General features: G+C 35.1%; 1 protein-coding gene across 1 annotated transcript in view; it reads right to left on the bottom strand.

Moving 5' to 3' along the window:
* The window catches only part of Lnpep (leucyl and cystinyl aminopeptidase), a 51,210-nt gene that overhangs the window by 18,463 nt on the left and 13,855 nt on the right, over positions 1–18,892 (bottom strand). Inside the window, exons 2-10 of the mRNA XM_051206095.1 lie at positions 17,945–18,785; positions 14,239–14,377; positions 12,932–13,063; positions 10,974–11,094; positions 10,204–10,358; positions 7,997–8,110; positions 6,582–6,713; positions 2,255–2,386; positions 3–163 (exon numbers count right to left, since the gene is read on the bottom strand). Of these exons, the coding sequence (XP_051062052.1) occupies positions 3–163; positions 2,255–2,386; positions 6,582–6,713; positions 7,997–8,110; positions 10,204–10,358; positions 10,974–11,094; positions 12,932–13,063; positions 14,239–14,377; positions 17,945–18,785 (1,927 nt within the window). The remainder of the gene's footprint in view (positions 1–2; positions 164–2,254; positions 2,387–6,581; positions 6,714–7,996; positions 8,111–10,203; positions 10,359–10,973; positions 11,095–12,931; positions 13,064–14,238; positions 14,378–17,944; positions 18,786–18,892) is intronic.

Raw genomic sequence — 18,892 nt, 5'->3', positions numbered from 1 at the left:
ACCTGGTATCTGAAGCCTGAATTTCTGGTTGCATGCTTAGAAAATATCTTTCTTGTTGTAGAAGGAGCTCCGTCCCCTTCCTCTGGACCGTCACTAATGGGAATCCTTTCTGTAGGGTCCAGGTTTTCATCATTTTCTTTACATCTAGTGTTTTGTTTGTGACCTATTCAATTAAGGAGAATTAATTGTGCTTAATAATAAAATCTGTCTAAAATTATAGTTCACTTTGACTGCCTTTTCATCTTTTCCTAGTGTACTCCATGAAGACCACATAGAATTGATGCTGAGTTGAGTTTACATTTTTTTTATCAAGCTAAGTAAAACAAACTAGCTTGTAATGTGAGTGTTTTCTAAGACACGAGTAGTACCATGCTGAAAAGCAGCAAGTGTGCTACCAACCTGCAGAGTTCCACATTAGAATCCATCAGAAGATGTAAGTGCACTTTCAATCCTAAGCACTAGGACTTCAAAGATTATGACTAGTGAGAAGTATTATAGGATGGAAGCATTGCAACTCAGTCCTGAGAGGCAGCAAGTCCAGACCCCTCTTCATTCACCTACTCTGCTTCTTCAGTGTCTGTTTCAAAGATCCAGTCTTGGGGAGAGCTACAAGGTGATGTCAGCATCAGAAAACTCTGTCTCTTAACTGCATCTCTTAGAGAATGACCATAAACTCTTTTTGATGATTTTATTTCCCCAAAATACATTAACTTTTCTGCAAAATCTAAAACCTGATGTCTCAGGTTCTTAGACCCTGTAAAGCTCACTATACCAAGATATCTGGTATCAATGATCAAGAAGTGCTTTACAAGTGGGACGGTGGTGGTACACACCTTTAATCCCAGCACTTAGGAGGCAATGACAGTGGATCTCCATGAGTTTGAGGACAGTTTGGTCTACAGAGCTAGTGCCAGGAGAGGCTCCAAAGCTACACAGAGAAACCCTGTCTTGCAAAACAAAAAGTAGTTTATAAAAAAAAAAAAAAAAAAAAAAAAAGTCTCTTTAAAGCAAGAAGGATAATGATTTAGCATCTTTTCTAGATTACATTTGGAACAATGTTTTCCAATTTCATTAAGGTAATAATCTTATCTTTCTCATGGTTTTGATCTATTTATTTCAAGACCAGAGGCTGGGAAGAAAAGCAGGTACTTGGAGAACTTAATAAGAGAGTACTGTAAAGGATGCTTTATAAAATGAGAATATTGTTAGGAACGAGGTTGGGATGGGGCAACACCATTATTTGCAGTAACTGATAAAGGCTGGCATATGTTCTATATGTCAAAAATATGTATGAATGGGAACCAAGTAAGTGATTGTTCTCCACTGAAATGCCAAAATATGATTGAACAAAAAAAAAAAGTAATACAGAAGAAAGTGTTAAGTAGTAAAAATTCCTTCTCTCAAAAAGAACTCAGTAGGGAAGTCCTGTCTTCTGAGCAAACAGTTAATACTAGAAAATACTATCATTCATAGTGGAAAAGCAATAGTAAATGAGACACACCCAAAGCAAGGGTTCTTGACTCAGCATCCATAAGACTCTGAAACTGTAGTGATGACTTGCACGTGTGTGGTTTTTCTTTTTTCAGATTCTCAGATACATCTGTGATCTTCAAGAGCATTAAGAACCACCAATTTAGATCAGGATAACAAACTCAGAAGCACATGATGATTGTGCAGCCAACATATGTGCACAGGTAAGCTGGGTTTACACACTGCTCTCAAGAATAGCTTCTATCCAATTACATTGCTTGTTAGAAAATGGAAGTGTAATAAAATCCAGAGACAAACAACTCAAGGGCAGTATTATCTCATGGTAGTTAACTTGTGATATATCATCTACTGGGAGGGATCTGGGTCTCCAAATAAAGAGATTCATAAAGCTTCATATAGTATCATTAACTGAAGGTAGAAAAACTAGAAAAGATATAGGAAAATAAGTTTTTGAAAACAAATCAAGTATCAAAAATATGTAATAATCATTAATATTCAGAAGAAAATTTTTCCTTACCCAACAAAAGGAATAGAGATTAAGGTACAAAATAATTATGGCTGCCCATGGCCAGATTCCCCCCTTTTTTTGTAACAATATACAGTATTTCCATTTCTTGATCTTAATAACAAATATTTATATGTTAAGCTCTATTTACTCTCTCTTAAATAACTAATCATTGGTACTATCTATATGTATGACAGAAATATAAACAAAGGTTCTCTTATAGTTCATAGACAGGACTGAATTATCCAGGCTACTTACCTCATTAAAGCTGTCCCAGAGATCATCGCTTTGAATGGATGCATAACTGTGATTGTGCAGGTAAAGAATGATAGCATGTTGAAACACATCTTCACTAAGGTAAGTCTTAAGCATCAACAAGAGAGATGCTCCCTGTCCAAAAATTAAGAAAAAGAGGAAAAAAACAATAACTATTGCAAGCCATAGAATCAAGACTCTTAAGGCTGAAAATATATTATTTCTAAAACACATAATTTCATATATACAACATAGCTACAGTACATTATTATTCTTATATATATAGATGTAGACCATTTAGAAATATAAATATTAACAAAGAGAGTTAGATTCTTATATACACTAAATCTCCATGAGTTATTTTTTGTGACCTATCAATGCACTTTGCTGTTTTTATAGCAGTGTTAAAATGATCAACATTTGTGTACTTTTAATAGAAACACAATGCAAATTTTCTATGACATCTCTTCTCCCACCTCCAATGCTTAAAGTGCTGGCTGCGTCCATGTACATACACCAAGGAAGACACAGTCAGTTAACAAAATCTCTCTACTGGTAGTAATTACATTCTAATTTTAGTCTCTCATGTTGCAGAAATATTCAGGATCTTTCTTCTGAAGAATGACTATACTAATGAATATTCAGAGGAACAAGAAAACACTAAGCTTCCATAACCAGGCTTGTAAGAATTCAGGTAATACTATACCCTCTCACACATGTTACCTTTCCAACCATGAAGCAACTACCGTTTAGTGTTGAGAGAGAAGTCACATTGCCTTATTTCCAATTGATATTTTCTATACCTGGTATATGTTCATTTCTTCTTCTATACTGAAGGCTACTTGAGTGAACAATTCAAAGATGCAACTACAGAATTACAGTGTTCAAATAAATTTGTGATAAAAAAAAAAAGTAGCACTATCAAGTCATCAAGATTCCAAGTACTCAGTTTTCACTCTATAGCTATACTTATTCTATAAATTTAAGCATTTTTATTCTCAATAGTCCCTTCTTTTTTCTACATAAACTTTCTCCTCTATATTATAATATTCCCATTAATAAAATACACATGGTTAAACATTGACTCTCTACCTTTCCTTAACTTCAAGCCTCCTCTAGTTATCACACAAGTTCTTGCTTCTCAATTGTAGGAAAACTCTATAGTCATCTACATTTGTTCTCTTTCTATGTTCTTTCATACCACAGACTAACCATTATTCTACTAGCAATATTATAACCATGGTCACTGGTGAATTTTCTGGTGCCAGATCAATCTCACTTCTCTTACCTTATCAATAATGTACCAATAGCACTTCATAGGATTGATTTACCACTTCTGCTTGAAAGTCTGTATGCATCCAACCTTGGTATAGTGTTTCTAATTTTACCTCTAAGTCAAGTCAATGCGCTACCAATGGTCTTTTTTTTACTGAATCTTATATTCCCAATGGCTGAGCTTGGTGTGTCCTGCCATTTGCTCTTTAGAACCTTGGGTGTCTCATTTTCACCACCTAAATTTGCTTTATAGTTGCTCTCAACTCTAGGGGCTTTAGCCCCCTGATTTATATATCTAATTAGGTTTTAATTCTGAATTCCAGACTCATATTCAACTGTCTACTTGGCATCTCCGCTTGTATATCTAATAATATATCTCACACTTAAAAATTCAGTTTTTTATTTGCCCCAGTTCTACGTATCCATCCTTCTTCTCCATTTCAGTAAATGAGAATATTAATTTCCAGTTGGTGAGAGAAAACTTTATTGTGGTGTGTGTGTGCAAATGTGAAAGACAGAGGATAGCTTTCAGGAGTTGATTTGCTCCTTCCTCCATGTGGATCCCAGGACAAACAAAAAAACCTAAGAAAAACTCTTAATGTGATGTTTGACTCCACTCATACATTTTAAAAATAATCTTTCAGCAAATGTACTTATGCTAAATGTCTTCTATTCTTTGAGAGCTCCGGAATTTGGGTATATGCAAATAAGCAGGTATAGCTTAGGAGGGTAAATCATTTTCGTCATGAACTGTATAAACTGGTCCCAAATCTAGACTGCCAAATGCCAGCTAAAGAACAGCCTTGTAGGTAGGCTACCAAAGGCCAGTTGTTCTAACACTGTGACATTATCTCTTTTCTGCATACAAAAATCTATACTTTAATTAGTTCTCCCTAAAATATTTGTCCCCAGGAGCCTATAGGCTTCATTCTCAAATGGGTTACAAATATTGCCTGCCTACAAGTGGCCTTCTCCAACTATGCTATGTCAAATGGCATTTTGTTATTCTCATTTCTCTTCTCTCTTTCATCTAATATAGCACACATTAATTCTTCTATCTATCTAATATCTGCCTCTACATTAGAACCATGAAATGGATACTCCAAAGAAACATTCAGTTTGTCTCTTGAAGAATCCTGAGTCTAGAACAGTGATTGGCTCATGGTAATTTCAAAACAGGCTAATGAATGAACCCCCACAAGGCAACCTGCATCAGTGGCTTGGTGACTATGAAGAAGAAAGTTATAAAGAACTTTGACTTAGTCACTTAAAGTAACCACTTCACGTCTTTGCTTTGGTAAAAAGACAATTCTTGTATATTAGAGATCACTAATAAATAAAATAAGAGATTCTTGACCATAAACCCTAATTAAGTCAATTAATCCGATAATTGAGATGGTACTTAGTGATGAACAGTTGGTGGCATACATTGGGGAAATGGTTTATTCATAACAAGACAGGGCAGCATGAGCTTTTCCCATAACACAGAAGGGCATGCACTTTAAAATTTATGAATCGCTTATTACTGGACTTTTCCTTTTAATATTTTTCATAAGATGATTACTAATTGGCGACTGAAGCTATGGAAAGTGAAACTGCAGATAAAGGGAAATTAGTGTATGTATTTTTAGATCAAATTAAACTCATTTCTTATTAAAAGTACTATAAATTCCTTCCTTTCTGAAGAAGGCTTGAATCTGGAAAACATTTCTGCCTTTATCTGTCTTACCCTGTCACCCACCAAGTCCTTCAAGTTAAAAACCTCACCAATATTTTTAGATCTATTTTCTTCCCATTGTTATGACTGCTCATTTCAAACGTTCACCACTGCGTGTCTGATGTTCAGTACCTTGTTCCATTTTTGTTCTCTCCCTACTATTATAATCCACTTTATATACTGAATCCAACTTAAGTTTTCTAAATATCAAGTTTAATGAAATCATCTTTATATTAAAAATGCCTAGATTTCTTATGGCATTCAGGAACTGAGGCTCATGTTTCCTTTCTTCCCAACTCACCCTGGCCCTATCTCTACGTAAATGTCCCAGCCCCAACCTCCAGCACTCCTGCTTTTCTGTGCAGAGCACACTATTCCAGTTATCTGTGCTCTTAGAGGTATTTCAAACCTTATTTTTCTTCAGAGTATCTCTTCAAAATGCACAACTTCTCTGTACTATTTCAGCACATACAATTCTCTTACTATTCCACATGTATTTACCACCCAATTTTGAGCTTTTTGATAATATAGGTTCTATTCTCTTGTGTTCAATGTGTTCTCTTCTCTATCTATCAAAAGGATTTACTAGCCAAGTAATCTGACAACCAAACATGATGGACAAACAAACAAAACAAAAGGTTAACTGGTTTTTAACATCACCCTCTGACATTATACATTCAAATAACACTGGTACCACACTTTCTCTGCTCTCCAAACTGCTCAGATCCCAACAAAGCTTCTACTTTCCATCCACAAACATGGTATTTATGCTTCACATCCTGAAGGGTAATCATAATCATCAATTATTAAAATAACTTTTTTGCTTAATTATTTTGATGATCTTGATTCTGGAAAATACCTCAATTCTGAGTAACACAATAAAAGGCTTTGCTCAGGACCCTCTCTTTTTAGAACACATTCTACTTATAGATCAATAGAGAAAACTAACTCTGAGAGATGAATTCTTACAGGATCTGCTTTACTGCCTGAATACTAGTCACAGCAAATAAGAGGGAGACAAAGAAAGAAGCACTCACAAAAGTTAAAATAGATTTACATATTTAAAATTTAAAGTTTACCCAAAAGCAATGTTTATTCAATCTTTAATATGAATTAGGCTGTTTGCTGACTTACAAATGACTTTGAAGTCCATTAAATGTATATTTCTTAGCTAGGTGATAACACCTTATGCCTTTAATCCCAGCACTTGGGAGGCAGAGGCAGGAGGATCACTGAGATGACGGCCAACCTGGTCTATAGAGTGAGATCCATGACAATTAGGGATGCACAGAACCCTGTCTCAAAAAAGAAAGTACATTTCTTTGTGCAAAGTAATACCTTAAAATAGGAAAGAGAATCAAACATCTCTTCTATTTGTTCTGAAGACTGAACAGATGATGATATTGGATGGGATGAATTCAAGGAATCTTTCCTCATAGTTTTAAATCGAGCATCTAGGAAGTCTTCATACTAGTAAAAAAGAAAATAAAATGATAGGAAGTCATGACCACTATAAAGGCAATTGTAGTATTTATACAAATTATGCAAATTGCTACAGGATGAAAAAACCTGGGTTCATTAAATTTTAGCAAATAAACTACTAAAAATACAGTGTATGAATATTCCTTAAATTTAAAACTGCACACAGAATTGAGGAGTATAATAATTAGCTTTTCCAAAAAAAGAGCATAACTGTAAACTTAAGATTCTACAACTAATGAAAGCAAATTTGCAAATCTGAATATCCAAGATAAATATTCAACAAAGGTTAAAGTATATTTTTAAAATGAAAATCGAAACTTAGGACAGACACTTGCTCCTTACCTTGAGTTTCTATTAAAATATACAATTCTTAGTTAATGTTATTTTAAATAAAATACAACTCAGTCTGAAAGCATAGAGAAAGAGCTCAGCCAGGAGTCCCTAAAATGCATATTAAAATTTTAAGCATTATGGGCACCCTCTAGTGGTGAAACTGTGTATTTCATTGCTTAATTAAGTTGCATACATGACTTAAAACTACCTCCTAGTATTCCAACTGAAAATTAGTTGTAGTTTTAATCAAGCCCAATATAAAGAAATGCCAAACTAGAACTTTGGGATTCAAAACATTTCTATGTGTGAGGTTTTCCTGTAGTTTAAGTAGACCATGTTTCGTGCTGTCCAGTAACGCTTGATTTGTTTCAGCAATATCTATCAAATTATGGCCTATTAAGTCTGAACATCTGTGAGTACAGGAAATATGTCCAAACTCTAATGACACAACTTAGGTCTTTGAAACTGGATGATATGTGGTTTGTATAAAGCAAGGACACATTTATTGTATTTATTTTAGCAACGTATATGTTGTTTAAGAACTGTTGAAAGAATGCATTCAGTGACAATATAAAAAGCAATCCAGAAGTCAGTCTTCATCTCTCTTTATACATAGTTTTTAATTTTTTTTTAACAAAACAAATTTTCCAACTTTATCTAAATTCCTTCAAACAGAAAAACCATATAAAAAATAAAATGTAGTATTTAAAATATTCATCCGATGTAAAAAAAAGTAAGGCCATACACAACTATTTCAATGTTCAATGAATTACATCAATAAGCAAGAGTGTAATTTTAATTATAAAGTCTCCAGAATTATAGATTTTGCTATAGATTTCTAAAAAATTTTCATTACCTCAAATGCATAGAAAACACATGGTAAATAACTCATAACTTCACTATTTCCTCCTCATAGGATAAAGAAACACAGTACTTACACTGTAGAACTCTTTGAATATTTTTTCCACAGAGAAATACTCCATGAAAGTCGCAAAGCCTTCGTTTAGCCACAGGTCATTCCACCATTGCATTGTAACCAGATTACCAAACCACTATAGAAAAGACAATATGACATGTATATTCCCAGGAATTTCTTAATCAAATTAACTGTCAGGCTAATTAAAATCTTAAAAGAAATTATATCCAGAGTAATTAAAGACTTATCAACGTTGTATAAATTGTACCAAAAAATAAAGGATTTTAAAAGTTATATGAACTTATTTTAGAAGTAAAATAAAAACTTAAACATTTTACCTTAGCTAAATTTGAAAAGAAGCAGGAAAGACTGTGAGTATATTTATTTACTAAAATGTATATGAATTTTTAACATACAGTATATATCAGACTATGTAGATAATGACAATTTTAAGCTGTTTCACTTAAGAGAGACTTCTTAAATAATTAAATTATCTAATCTAAGTTAGTAGGATTATTTTCCATTATATACAATCTTCTATGACAAGTAAAGGTTGTCCTATTGTCAAAGAGTCTGGATTTCACGCTTCTCTTCCATTACCCGAGTTCAAGACATGATTCACACAAGATTTGAGTAACATTCCTATAGAAAGTTGTCATTCATGCACACACACAGGAAATCTGAGAAATTTTTAAATGCTTTTTTATATAAGTTAGTAAAATGAAGGAAAAAGTTTAGAGACCTTCCTACGTCTCCTTTGGGTATGGAGAGAGAGTTCAGCAGTTAGCACTTGACCTGTAATCCTGAGGACCTGAGTTTGGATCACAGCAACTTTGCAACAAACTACCATGTAATTTTTCACAAAAATCTGCAATCCTAGCTCTAGGAAGTTACAAACAGGCAAATCACTGGAGTTTGTGGGCTCCCAACCTCATTAAATGTGAGAAAAAAGACCCTGCCTCCAGACAGGTAGAGAGTAGTGGAAGAAGACAGCTGGTGTCCTCTTCTGTTCTCCACACAAATGCAGGTGCATGCACACACACACACACAACCAAACTTCTTATTAAAATACTTGTAAAAAAAAAAAAAGTGGTCATAGGGTATTCAAATTTGTCAATGTGGTCTGGGGTTTATTTCATATCACTAGCTAAAAATAAGGCTATTACTACAACAAAACAAAATTACTTTTGAGAGTTCAATCATTAATTTTTCCAAGATACTATATTAAAAAAATTATGTTTAACAGGAAGATGTGTTATAAGTCCTAAACAAAAGAAAAATATGAGAAATATTCTAAGTGGTAATGAGTGGTTCCAGAAATAACAGGATTAGGAAAAAAAATGTATCATTTATCAGCTTGCCAGCAAGTTTTTACAAGGGTCACAGAGTCATCTACAGATGATGTCTGAGACAGAGTTAACTGGCCACACCATACACTGAAAAGCATCTCATATCTGTGGCACAACAGAGATTGTATTTTGGGAATGGGGATGCACATGAACAAGTCTTTTCTTTTATTAATCGTAACAAATAATTTCTTCACTCTATACTGGGGGGAGCTCCTTCTCCCACATTAATAGAGAACCCAGTTCTAGCAGGAAACAGAAAAAGAAATTTTGTTCTGATAATTGCAATTCAATAATTGTTAGTAGGAAGCTGGGTATGAGAGCCCACATTTATGATCTGGTATTCAAGAGGTGAAGCAGGAGAAATATGAGCTACGTAACTAAGGGAAAAAGTTCTATCCTACAAGGTTACACTGAGCAGCTGGTAGTTGCTACATGTGATGCAGATATGTATTATTAAGGGAAAAAAATGACATTCCAGGGTTAGGGAATTTAGCTCAGTGGTAAAGTACTGTCTAACACAAAGTTGGTTGTGTTGGTCCCAGCACTGGGGTAATAAAAAAGATAATTTGAAGATACAGTTATTCTTCAAGGCCCAATGCTACCATTTAATACCTGTGTGAGTTTAAACAAACCATTTCTTAGAGCTGTCTCAGTTTCTATATGTATAAAGGGGATTGCCACTCACTTTAGGACACTGTGAAATAAGATAATGGATGTGAAAAATGACTTATATATTAAGTTCTAACAGATTTTGTTTAAAAAGCATCATTTTTAATATAATAGCAACACTAAAAATCACAGAATAGTAATATACTTAATAATATGCAGGCGTTGACTAAAACTCTGGGGCTTTAGATGTAATGGCAGTGGTTGGTAATACCTGATGTGCTAGCTCATGAGCAATGATTTTAGTAACCAGTTTTCTATCTGCTACTGAAGAACTGTCATTGTCATACAGAAGAGTCTCTTCTCGGAATGTAAGCAGGCCCCAATTTTCCATTGCTCCTGCTTCAAAGTCAGGAATGGCCACCAAATCTGGGCATAACAAGAAAGAGGAGATCAACTTCTTATGTAAAAGTCAAGAACCTCTACCCAGTAAAGACTGACAGAATCTTCCTTTTCCTAGATCTACATGCTCTGCCCCATGCTGTCGGCTGAGGAACACCTGAACAAACCATTTTATGATCAACAATTCCACTGTCCCCTAACAAAGAAAACAACAGCCCATTTCTCTCACAATGAATCAGACCGGAGTAAGCAAGCCAAAGTCCAAGTCGCATCCCATTAAGTTCTTCAGAACCAGCATCACACTGAATATAACTTCAGTGTTCTTGCATTCATGGGTTCCCAGAATGTACTTTCTATTACTTGAATCAGAAACTTCTTGGAAGTTAGTAAACTCCACATGAAGCCCTATGCAAATTCATATAATCCCATAAACTTAAAAGTTATATAAGTAATTTAAAGTTCAGGTTCAGGAAACTTATAGATTGTAAATAAACTTAACAAGTACAATTTTGACAACATTAACACTGTTTCTTAGTTTTTTTTTTTTTTAAACTTTGGCAAAAGCTTTTTCTAAAATATCATTTGTGAAACAAATCTTTATTATAAGTTGTACTAAAAATCAAGGCATTATTAAATTCTTACCCAATTTCTTAAGTGGATATTGAATTTCAAAGTAATTTTGATAAAATTCAAGGAGTTTTACAGTTGTGTCCAAGGCATGGTGAACTTGACCAATCTTTTCTGGTACAGCATATATAGAAACCTAAAGGAAAACATAATTCATTATATAAAAGACAGATAAAATTAAAATGCCATGGAACTCAACTGAGCACTGTTAGGACCAGCAAATTCAAGAAGTGCATACTGTATGATATCTTTTAGGGCAGAAACTCATGCTTATAATGCTTCCAGCCACACAGAACAAGTCATGTATATCCATATTTACACAAAAGAATTACCTTGAGTTTTATTTTTTTAATAGTTTTCCCAATATCTCAAATAAACTACTGCTATACATTTCAAAGTATAAGAACTATCCTATCTAATTTTACATTCCTGCACTCCTATGACCTAGAAAGGCTCTGATTTATGAACTATGAAGATGAGGAGTTATCTGTAGCACAAAACTAAGGTGTTAATCCTTTCGGTACCTATTACTGTGCCTTATTAGAGGACATGCTAAATACATATTAAAATGCTAAATAAATATTAAAAAACAAATCTTAAATTGTTGGCTTGCTTTTGTTTTTTTGGATCATGTAATAAAAAATATCATATCATTAGACAACCTCACTGTGATTCAGGTCTCACCTTGCCCATTCACTACCAGCTACACAGTCAGGAAAAAAGCATATATAAAAAGCACACAGGTTGCTTCAATACCTATGCTTTCTACCTATCATTTGGTAGATAAGTGCATAGTTTAAATACATATGTTAAGATTATAAAAGAAACTGAAATTTGACCAAGGGATGCAATTATTCTCAATCCTAGAATACAATTACTCCTTTTTCTTTTCCTAAAAAGAACATGTGCAGCCTGGTCTATAGAATGGGTTCCAGGACAGCCAATGATACACAGGAAATCCCTGTCTTAGGGGAAAAAAATGTGCTTTTAACCTCTTAATACACCCACATCATCTTTTCATTATATTTATACCAAGTTTATTCTAAAAAAAAAATAAATAAAACAATGGAAAATAAGCAAAGAGAACCATATCTCTCGATAGAAATGTTTTTTGCCATTTTTTTGGTCTGAAGGATTTAAAATATGGTCCTATGCATATCAGGCTAGCACTCCATCACTGACCTATTTCCCCAGGCCCCTTTCTACTCTTTATTTCGACACAGGGTCTCATTAAGTTCTCCAGACTCAGTCTTAAACTCATTGTGTAGCTCAGGCATATCTTGAACCTGTAATCCTCCTCCCTCGGCATCCCGGGTAGCTGGGATTACAGGTCTTCATTTCCATGCATATAAGAGAGAAAAATATTAAAATATTTTTATTTTATAAACTAATTCTCTTATAAAACAGGAAACTTGAAAACTATTGACTTTCAAGTATTAAATGAAGAGCAGTAAATAAGAGTTAAGTTTTGTGGGATATTTGACAGTATTGTGACACCCGAGACTGTGTTAATAAAGTTAAACTTGAATCAAGGGGGTAGAGCCAGTGACTACCTGACAAGAACTAGTCATAGAGTTTACGGAGGACCTAGAATACTAGAGAGGAACAGGGAAGGATTTGGCGACTTCTTTTTGGTGTAGGAAGTATGGAGATAAGGCCAGCTGGTCGCTCCTCCACCGCTTCCCTTATATTTGGGTTGTGAGCCTAGCCTTTAATGGCTAAGCCATCTTTCCAGCCCCCTCCACCGCTTCTCTAATCATCAGGTTTTCACCCCAATATCTGACTCCCAAGTCTTTACTGGTAATAGGACAACTTAGATAAACATAACAGTTAAGTAAGAATAGCATTTCTGTTACAGAATGTCAGAATCTGATCTAAAAGCATGTGTTCATAAGGAAACTATTAATAAACATTAAAGAATTCTACCAAGGTTACTATAAGTAGATTTTCAGACAATTAGTATACCAACATACCAAGGTTCCATTTACATCCTGACTCAGGTTCCTCATCTCCCCTACAATGAAAGCAACCAGGTACGTGCTCATTTTCACACTTTCAAAAAACTCATCCTTAATAAGTCCTTCTTCTGCAGGGACTGAAGACTTCTATAACCAAAGGAAAAAAGATGTCAGTTCTGTAATTAAAACAATCAATGACATATCTACTGAAAAACTAAAAAAAATCATATAGGCAGTAATTGCATTTTTTAATTTTTCAACACAAATTTCTAGAGAGAAAAGCTCCTTGTTTCAGTTTCTTATACCACCCTTGATCAAGAGGAAACATTGAGTACAATGAGAACCCTAATATGGCTCCCAATATATTTAAGTTACAAGGAACAGTGGTTTTGTCTCTCCATTTAAAAATTGGAGCAAAACTCAAACCCTTCCCCCACCCCAGAACCTTAGGATAACAGACTTCAAGAAAGAACTTTAGCTAAGACATCTTTTAACATGATCCAGTGCTCCATGGAGAACCCCCAGGAAAACTTAGTGGAATCAAATATGTTAGGTCACTAGAGAAGTCTGCAACAGACTGAAGGTGGAGAAACGACAGCAACTCTCAGGATTTCCTAACCATGAATCAGGTTATACTTAGGGGTATTAGACAAGGAGGTGCCTGCCTCTTTAAGAAAATGATTAAGGTGAAGAGTTTGGCTATGAATAGGGTTATGACAATGAAAGAACATGTTGTCTACTATCAATGGGGTAGATTGCATTACCTGTCTGTGGCTATTCCTCACCCATAGCTACACAAGTTCTAGGAAGCATCACATAGACCACACACTGCCGTTCAGGTCGACGCAAAAGGAAACCTAAGTTCTGTTTATCATAATACTGCTCTGCTTGGTGTTACCCCTACTACCTCCCACACAATGGCTCCTGCTTTTGTTGTCCATCTCTTCATGACAACAATCCAAAGTTTCATTTGCCATAACACCAAAGCTAATCACAATCCCTCACTCTCAAAAGTGCTTAGAAGAGAAAATGCGTTATGTCTCAAGTAATTTTCTGGGCTTGTACTAGTTCATAGTGTTAATATTTGTGCAACCATAGAAGAAGACACTTCACACCTCCTACCCATGTATTCTAAAACTTGCAGGGTCTTCTCCTTCCTCGAGTGTTCCTCAGACTGACAAATTTTCATTTTTATGTAACTATCTTAGAAATACAGACACATATAAATCTAAGTATTCCTACCAATAGTACAGTAAAGAGAAACACAACTGTTCTCGGAGATAAGAGATCCACCCAAAGATTTTGCCTTCATGTCACAGTACCTTAGGCATATTTGATAATGCAATGTGATGCTCATTCCTTGTGATCTTGATGATAAATGTAGCCTTAAATGCTGGTTCATCAAAACAGGGAAAAGCAGATCTTGCTGCCAGAGGTTCAAACTGAGTTGCTGCAAAGTACCTAAAAACAAATGAAAATTCAATACAATAGTTAGTGAGTGTCTCCTACACAGGGCACTATGCCAAGCACTAGGGGTGTGAAGACAAATACATTACAATTCTAAAGTTTAAGGACCCACAATTAACTAAGAGAGACAGAAGTCTAGCAGTCTTCAGATCATATCCTAGCAGTCAGTGGAAGCACATGAGTAGGATCAAATGGCACAAAACAAATTTTGCTGGAGTTGAAGACTCTGTAGAGAAAGTAGTACAAAGTCTGAATACCAAGAATACTTGATAATTGCTACTAAACATCTGGGTTTGCAACACTGCATCTCAAAACTACAACATTCAGTTTCAGGAAAATAGAAAAAGTTGTTCTTTAACAGTACTCTGCTTTCATTTTTCAGAGATAAACAGAAATGACTTTCTCCTTTCTATACCACAAAAGCAGCAGATAAGGCTATAGTACATAAAAAGAAACTGAATTACAGGTCATGGAAAAAGCACACAAAGAAGCAATTGCTAATGGAAGGTTTTTTAATCAATGAAGAAAGCTGATCTCTATGTGGGAAAACCACATAAACAGTATCAGGCAAGTGCAACTCTCTTGTACCCTCTTATATATCAGCCACAGGCACTTTAGTCATGACACCCTCTGTTCCTCAATCCTTAGACTCCACTTTTAGAAGATAAGCAGAAAAGAGAAAATTGGATTTGGAGTCTACATTAATTACCCATATGACTCTGTAAAATCTGTAACCTGTATCTCACTCAGTTTTGTATCATATATATAATAAATAAGGCAGAGCTAGCCGATAAGAAACAAGTAACCGGGCCAACAGAATTATATCTAATACAGAGTCTCTGTGTGTTATTTGGGGCTGGTGCGGCGGGACAAGACTGGCGGCGGGCGGAAAAACCGTACTCGTTACATGACTATATATCCTAACATTCAAAGAAAAACAAAACACCCCTTAAATTATTGTTAAAGCAATACAATATTTCACACATGTGTCTCTGAGAATGCTGCTTTGAAGATACAATGTCTTCTCTATTCTGAATACTTAATACATATTCTTTCTTTGTGACTATGTTTGCTTTCAGAAAAACTTGTTAACAGAATTTCCTCAAGTTTATTTGAAGACAGGAATTGGCTGGAAATTGAATACAAGAATCCTAAGCACTGGCAAAAACAACATGTAAAAGAAAAGTGTGAACTGGAGAAGCAGGTCAATACAGTGGTTAAGAAACAGGCTTGAGTTTCCTTTTTGCCATGTACCTTTTTCCTTGGCTATTATAAATATATTAGCATTTCTTAGTGAGTATGACAAGGTAGAAGACTAAAGAAACATAAAAAGCTCTAAGCAGTGTCTAGTGCTTTAGTTCCCTGTAAGTACTGGTTACTCTTATCCTTAGTTTTTGAAATGCAGAATTGAACATGCTAGGGGAGTAAGAGCTGTGAGAAAAAACAAAGGCCAGATAATGAATATCTTCAAACTATCAGAAGAACTGCAAAAGGAGTATACACCAAAGGCCAGCATGACATTTCTACTAATGGAAATAACTGCAGAGATAAGAATAGGCAGAGATTACATTTATATCAGTGTGGAAAGTAGGTAAAGTTTCCGGACCACAAGCAGTATCTATTCAAAGCATCAGGCATGATTTTCCAGGCAACAAGAGTCTTGGTGGTATACTGGTGAGAAAAGGTGCCTTCCAAGCAACAAGAAATGCATCCCCCTAATCATTTTATCAGTTTAAATATTTATAGCAGGGGGTAGTATAAAAGTATCCAGTAAAATAAAAGTAAGGCCCTGCTCCAAATGATGTGACAGACTTTGAAGGCACCCCATGGAAGGCCTCACCCTCCCTGGGGAGCAGAAAGGGGATGGGATTGGGGGGGACAAGGGAGGGCAGGAGGGTGCAGGAACTGGGATTGACATCAAGCTTGTTTCAAATTTAAATTAAAAAATACAAACAACAAAAGTAAAATTGTGAGACACACACCCACATAAAATTTCTTACTATTAGTAGTTTTCAGATATTGTGAAAGTAAGACTGATTTAAACTTTTATCAAGATATTTAAATTCTATCAAGACACACAATCATTTGGGGCCTTCACTGTTAGCAACAAGTAGGTAAATAAACTTATATTCTGTTCTAAAACTTCAGCTTAAAATACTATTTTATAGCTGATCCTACATTCCAAACAGCTGGACAAAACAGCCCTACAGACTACAGCTAGGATATCTGAATCTTCTTCGAATCCCTCAAGACAGCACCCCTTATCAGCAGGAAGTAATTTGGAAAGAACGACGCCCAAATTCCTAAATATTGTGTATAAATGTTTGTTTTCATTTAATTGGACTTTGTTATATAAAATTAAATAAAAAATTATATATAAAAAAAATACTATTTTATAGTCTCTACTTCTTAGTTTTAAGGACCCACATAGTAAATTCAGTGTCTTGAGTAGAAAAAAAAAAAAAAAAAGAACTAATATATTCTTTTTATTTTCAGTTAGTGAAATTACTCTTTTAAAAAAACATATTTTCTTTCAATGAACTGAAAATTTTAAAACGCTGAAACATTGAACAAAACAACAATATATTATATATTAGCCAACTGGCCAGTGTCAGTAATTCTTAAACTTGTGTACAGAGTATTTTGAGTGTATTATGTAAGAATGCTCTACTAACATAAAGCACATATAGTCTTTGTGCAAAGAGATGACATTATCATTATTTATTAATAATCCATTATAATATGCACTATATCTTTCATGAAACCCATCTATGCTATGGCTAAGAAGAGTAAACAACAAAGTATGATACAAATAGGCTGTGGAATACTCTTACACTGTATATCATTTTTTTTTAATTTTGAAATATGATTCTTTCCTACATTTTTAAAGATTACACAAACTAGCATTTTAAAAAGTAAACCAGTAAAGAATAAGGACATGAAGAATGATTGTGTATATATGCCACATTTCATACCCTCTTTCTCCAACTCATAAAATAACTCCTAAAACTTCTGCCTGGCATCAAGATAGTCCATACCCCTCAATCTGTTCCTATAGCTTCAGGGAAGGGTGACACTATTCATCTCATAAAACAGGAAAAGCTCAATAAAAGCTTGTTAGTCTGTAATAAATAGAGAATATAGCTGGGCGTTGGTGGCACACATCTTTAATCTCAGCACTCAGGAGACAGAGGCAGGCGGATCTCTCTGAGTTCAAGGCCAGCCTGGTCTACACAGAGAGAGTTCTAGGACAGGCTCCAAAGCAATACAGAGAATCCTGTCTCAAAACCCCCCCCACCTGCAAAAGAAAAAAAAAAAAAAAAAACAATATAATCTTCTTTCATCCCCTTCTACCACACACTTCTACTCTCTTCCACCACAATACTCACTCCGAGTTCCGCATAAGAGAACAGTATATTATTGCATATTACCAATTACCATTCTATTTTGCATGTAACTTCCTAAATTTAAAAACATTTATGGTGTGGGTGGAAGAATCTGCACTGCAGAAGTTACATGCAGAAGATCACAGAACAAGAAACATTTAGCAGGTTTACATACTTTTTCTCATTACTTTTATCTGTGTAGGTGATGCCATAAAATCCATAATAAGAGTTAGATATATTTGCTGAATACTCTATCTTCAAGGTGTAATTGTGCCCTGCTAGAAGGGCTTCAGGTGCAACAATGGCGATTTGTTCATGATAAGGATATTCTAGGATTTCAACTTGTTTTTCTTGACTTGAAACTGCTGACATAAATGTCACTCTTGAAATATTATGTCCTGTGCTATGGAGAATGATATTCCATGTGGCTTGAAGAGCCTGAAGTGAAATTGTCACAGAACCCCTGAATGTCATTGAGGTTAGGTTTGGATGTAGGCTAAGTTCATAGCGCTGAGGCATAATGGCAGTGGGAAGCCTAATTTGTGCCCATGGAAACAATTTCCCATTTGTGGCAAGTGGCTGAATTAGTTCCGTTGACTGGTTTTTTTTGTGGCAGCCTTCTTTGGTAAAAGTACATCTAGGCAGTAGATAAATCACCAGGATTACAGAGACAGCAACCACGATGACAAAAACACAGACCACTAAGGTCCTGGCAGAGGGTAGTGAACAAGAGCCGTCTGGACTCTGCCTGTAGCCCGTTGCACTGTTTCGAAGTCCTGAGCTTCTGTTCATGAAGGACATGCCCAGCAGCTTTGCAGATGACTCATAATCCTCTTCGTCCTCATCCATCTCGTGCTCACCAAGACCTCGCACCAGTAGCCTCGAACCCCGGGGCTCATATTCTACTTCATCAGGTTCCAGAGGATGTAAACAAGGTTCTTTGGCTAAATCTACCACATCCGGTTCTTCTTCAAACATGCTGTTTTCAATCATATTCCTTGGAAGCTGAAGTCGATCTACAAATATAAGACAAAAAGATAAGACAGGAGTTGGGGAGAGCTCATAATACAATGTTTCTTGGAAACACTAAATTTAGTGTTTTTTTAATCACTAAGACTTATTT

This window comes from Phodopus roborovskii, unplaced genomic scaffold, assembly GCF_943737965.1.
Source record: "Phodopus roborovskii unplaced genomic scaffold, PHOROB, whole genome shotgun sequence".
Taxonomy (NCBI): Eukaryota; Metazoa; Chordata; class Mammalia; order Rodentia; family Cricetidae; genus Phodopus; species Phodopus roborovskii.
This window is presented reverse-complemented; position numbering and strand designations above follow the sequence as displayed.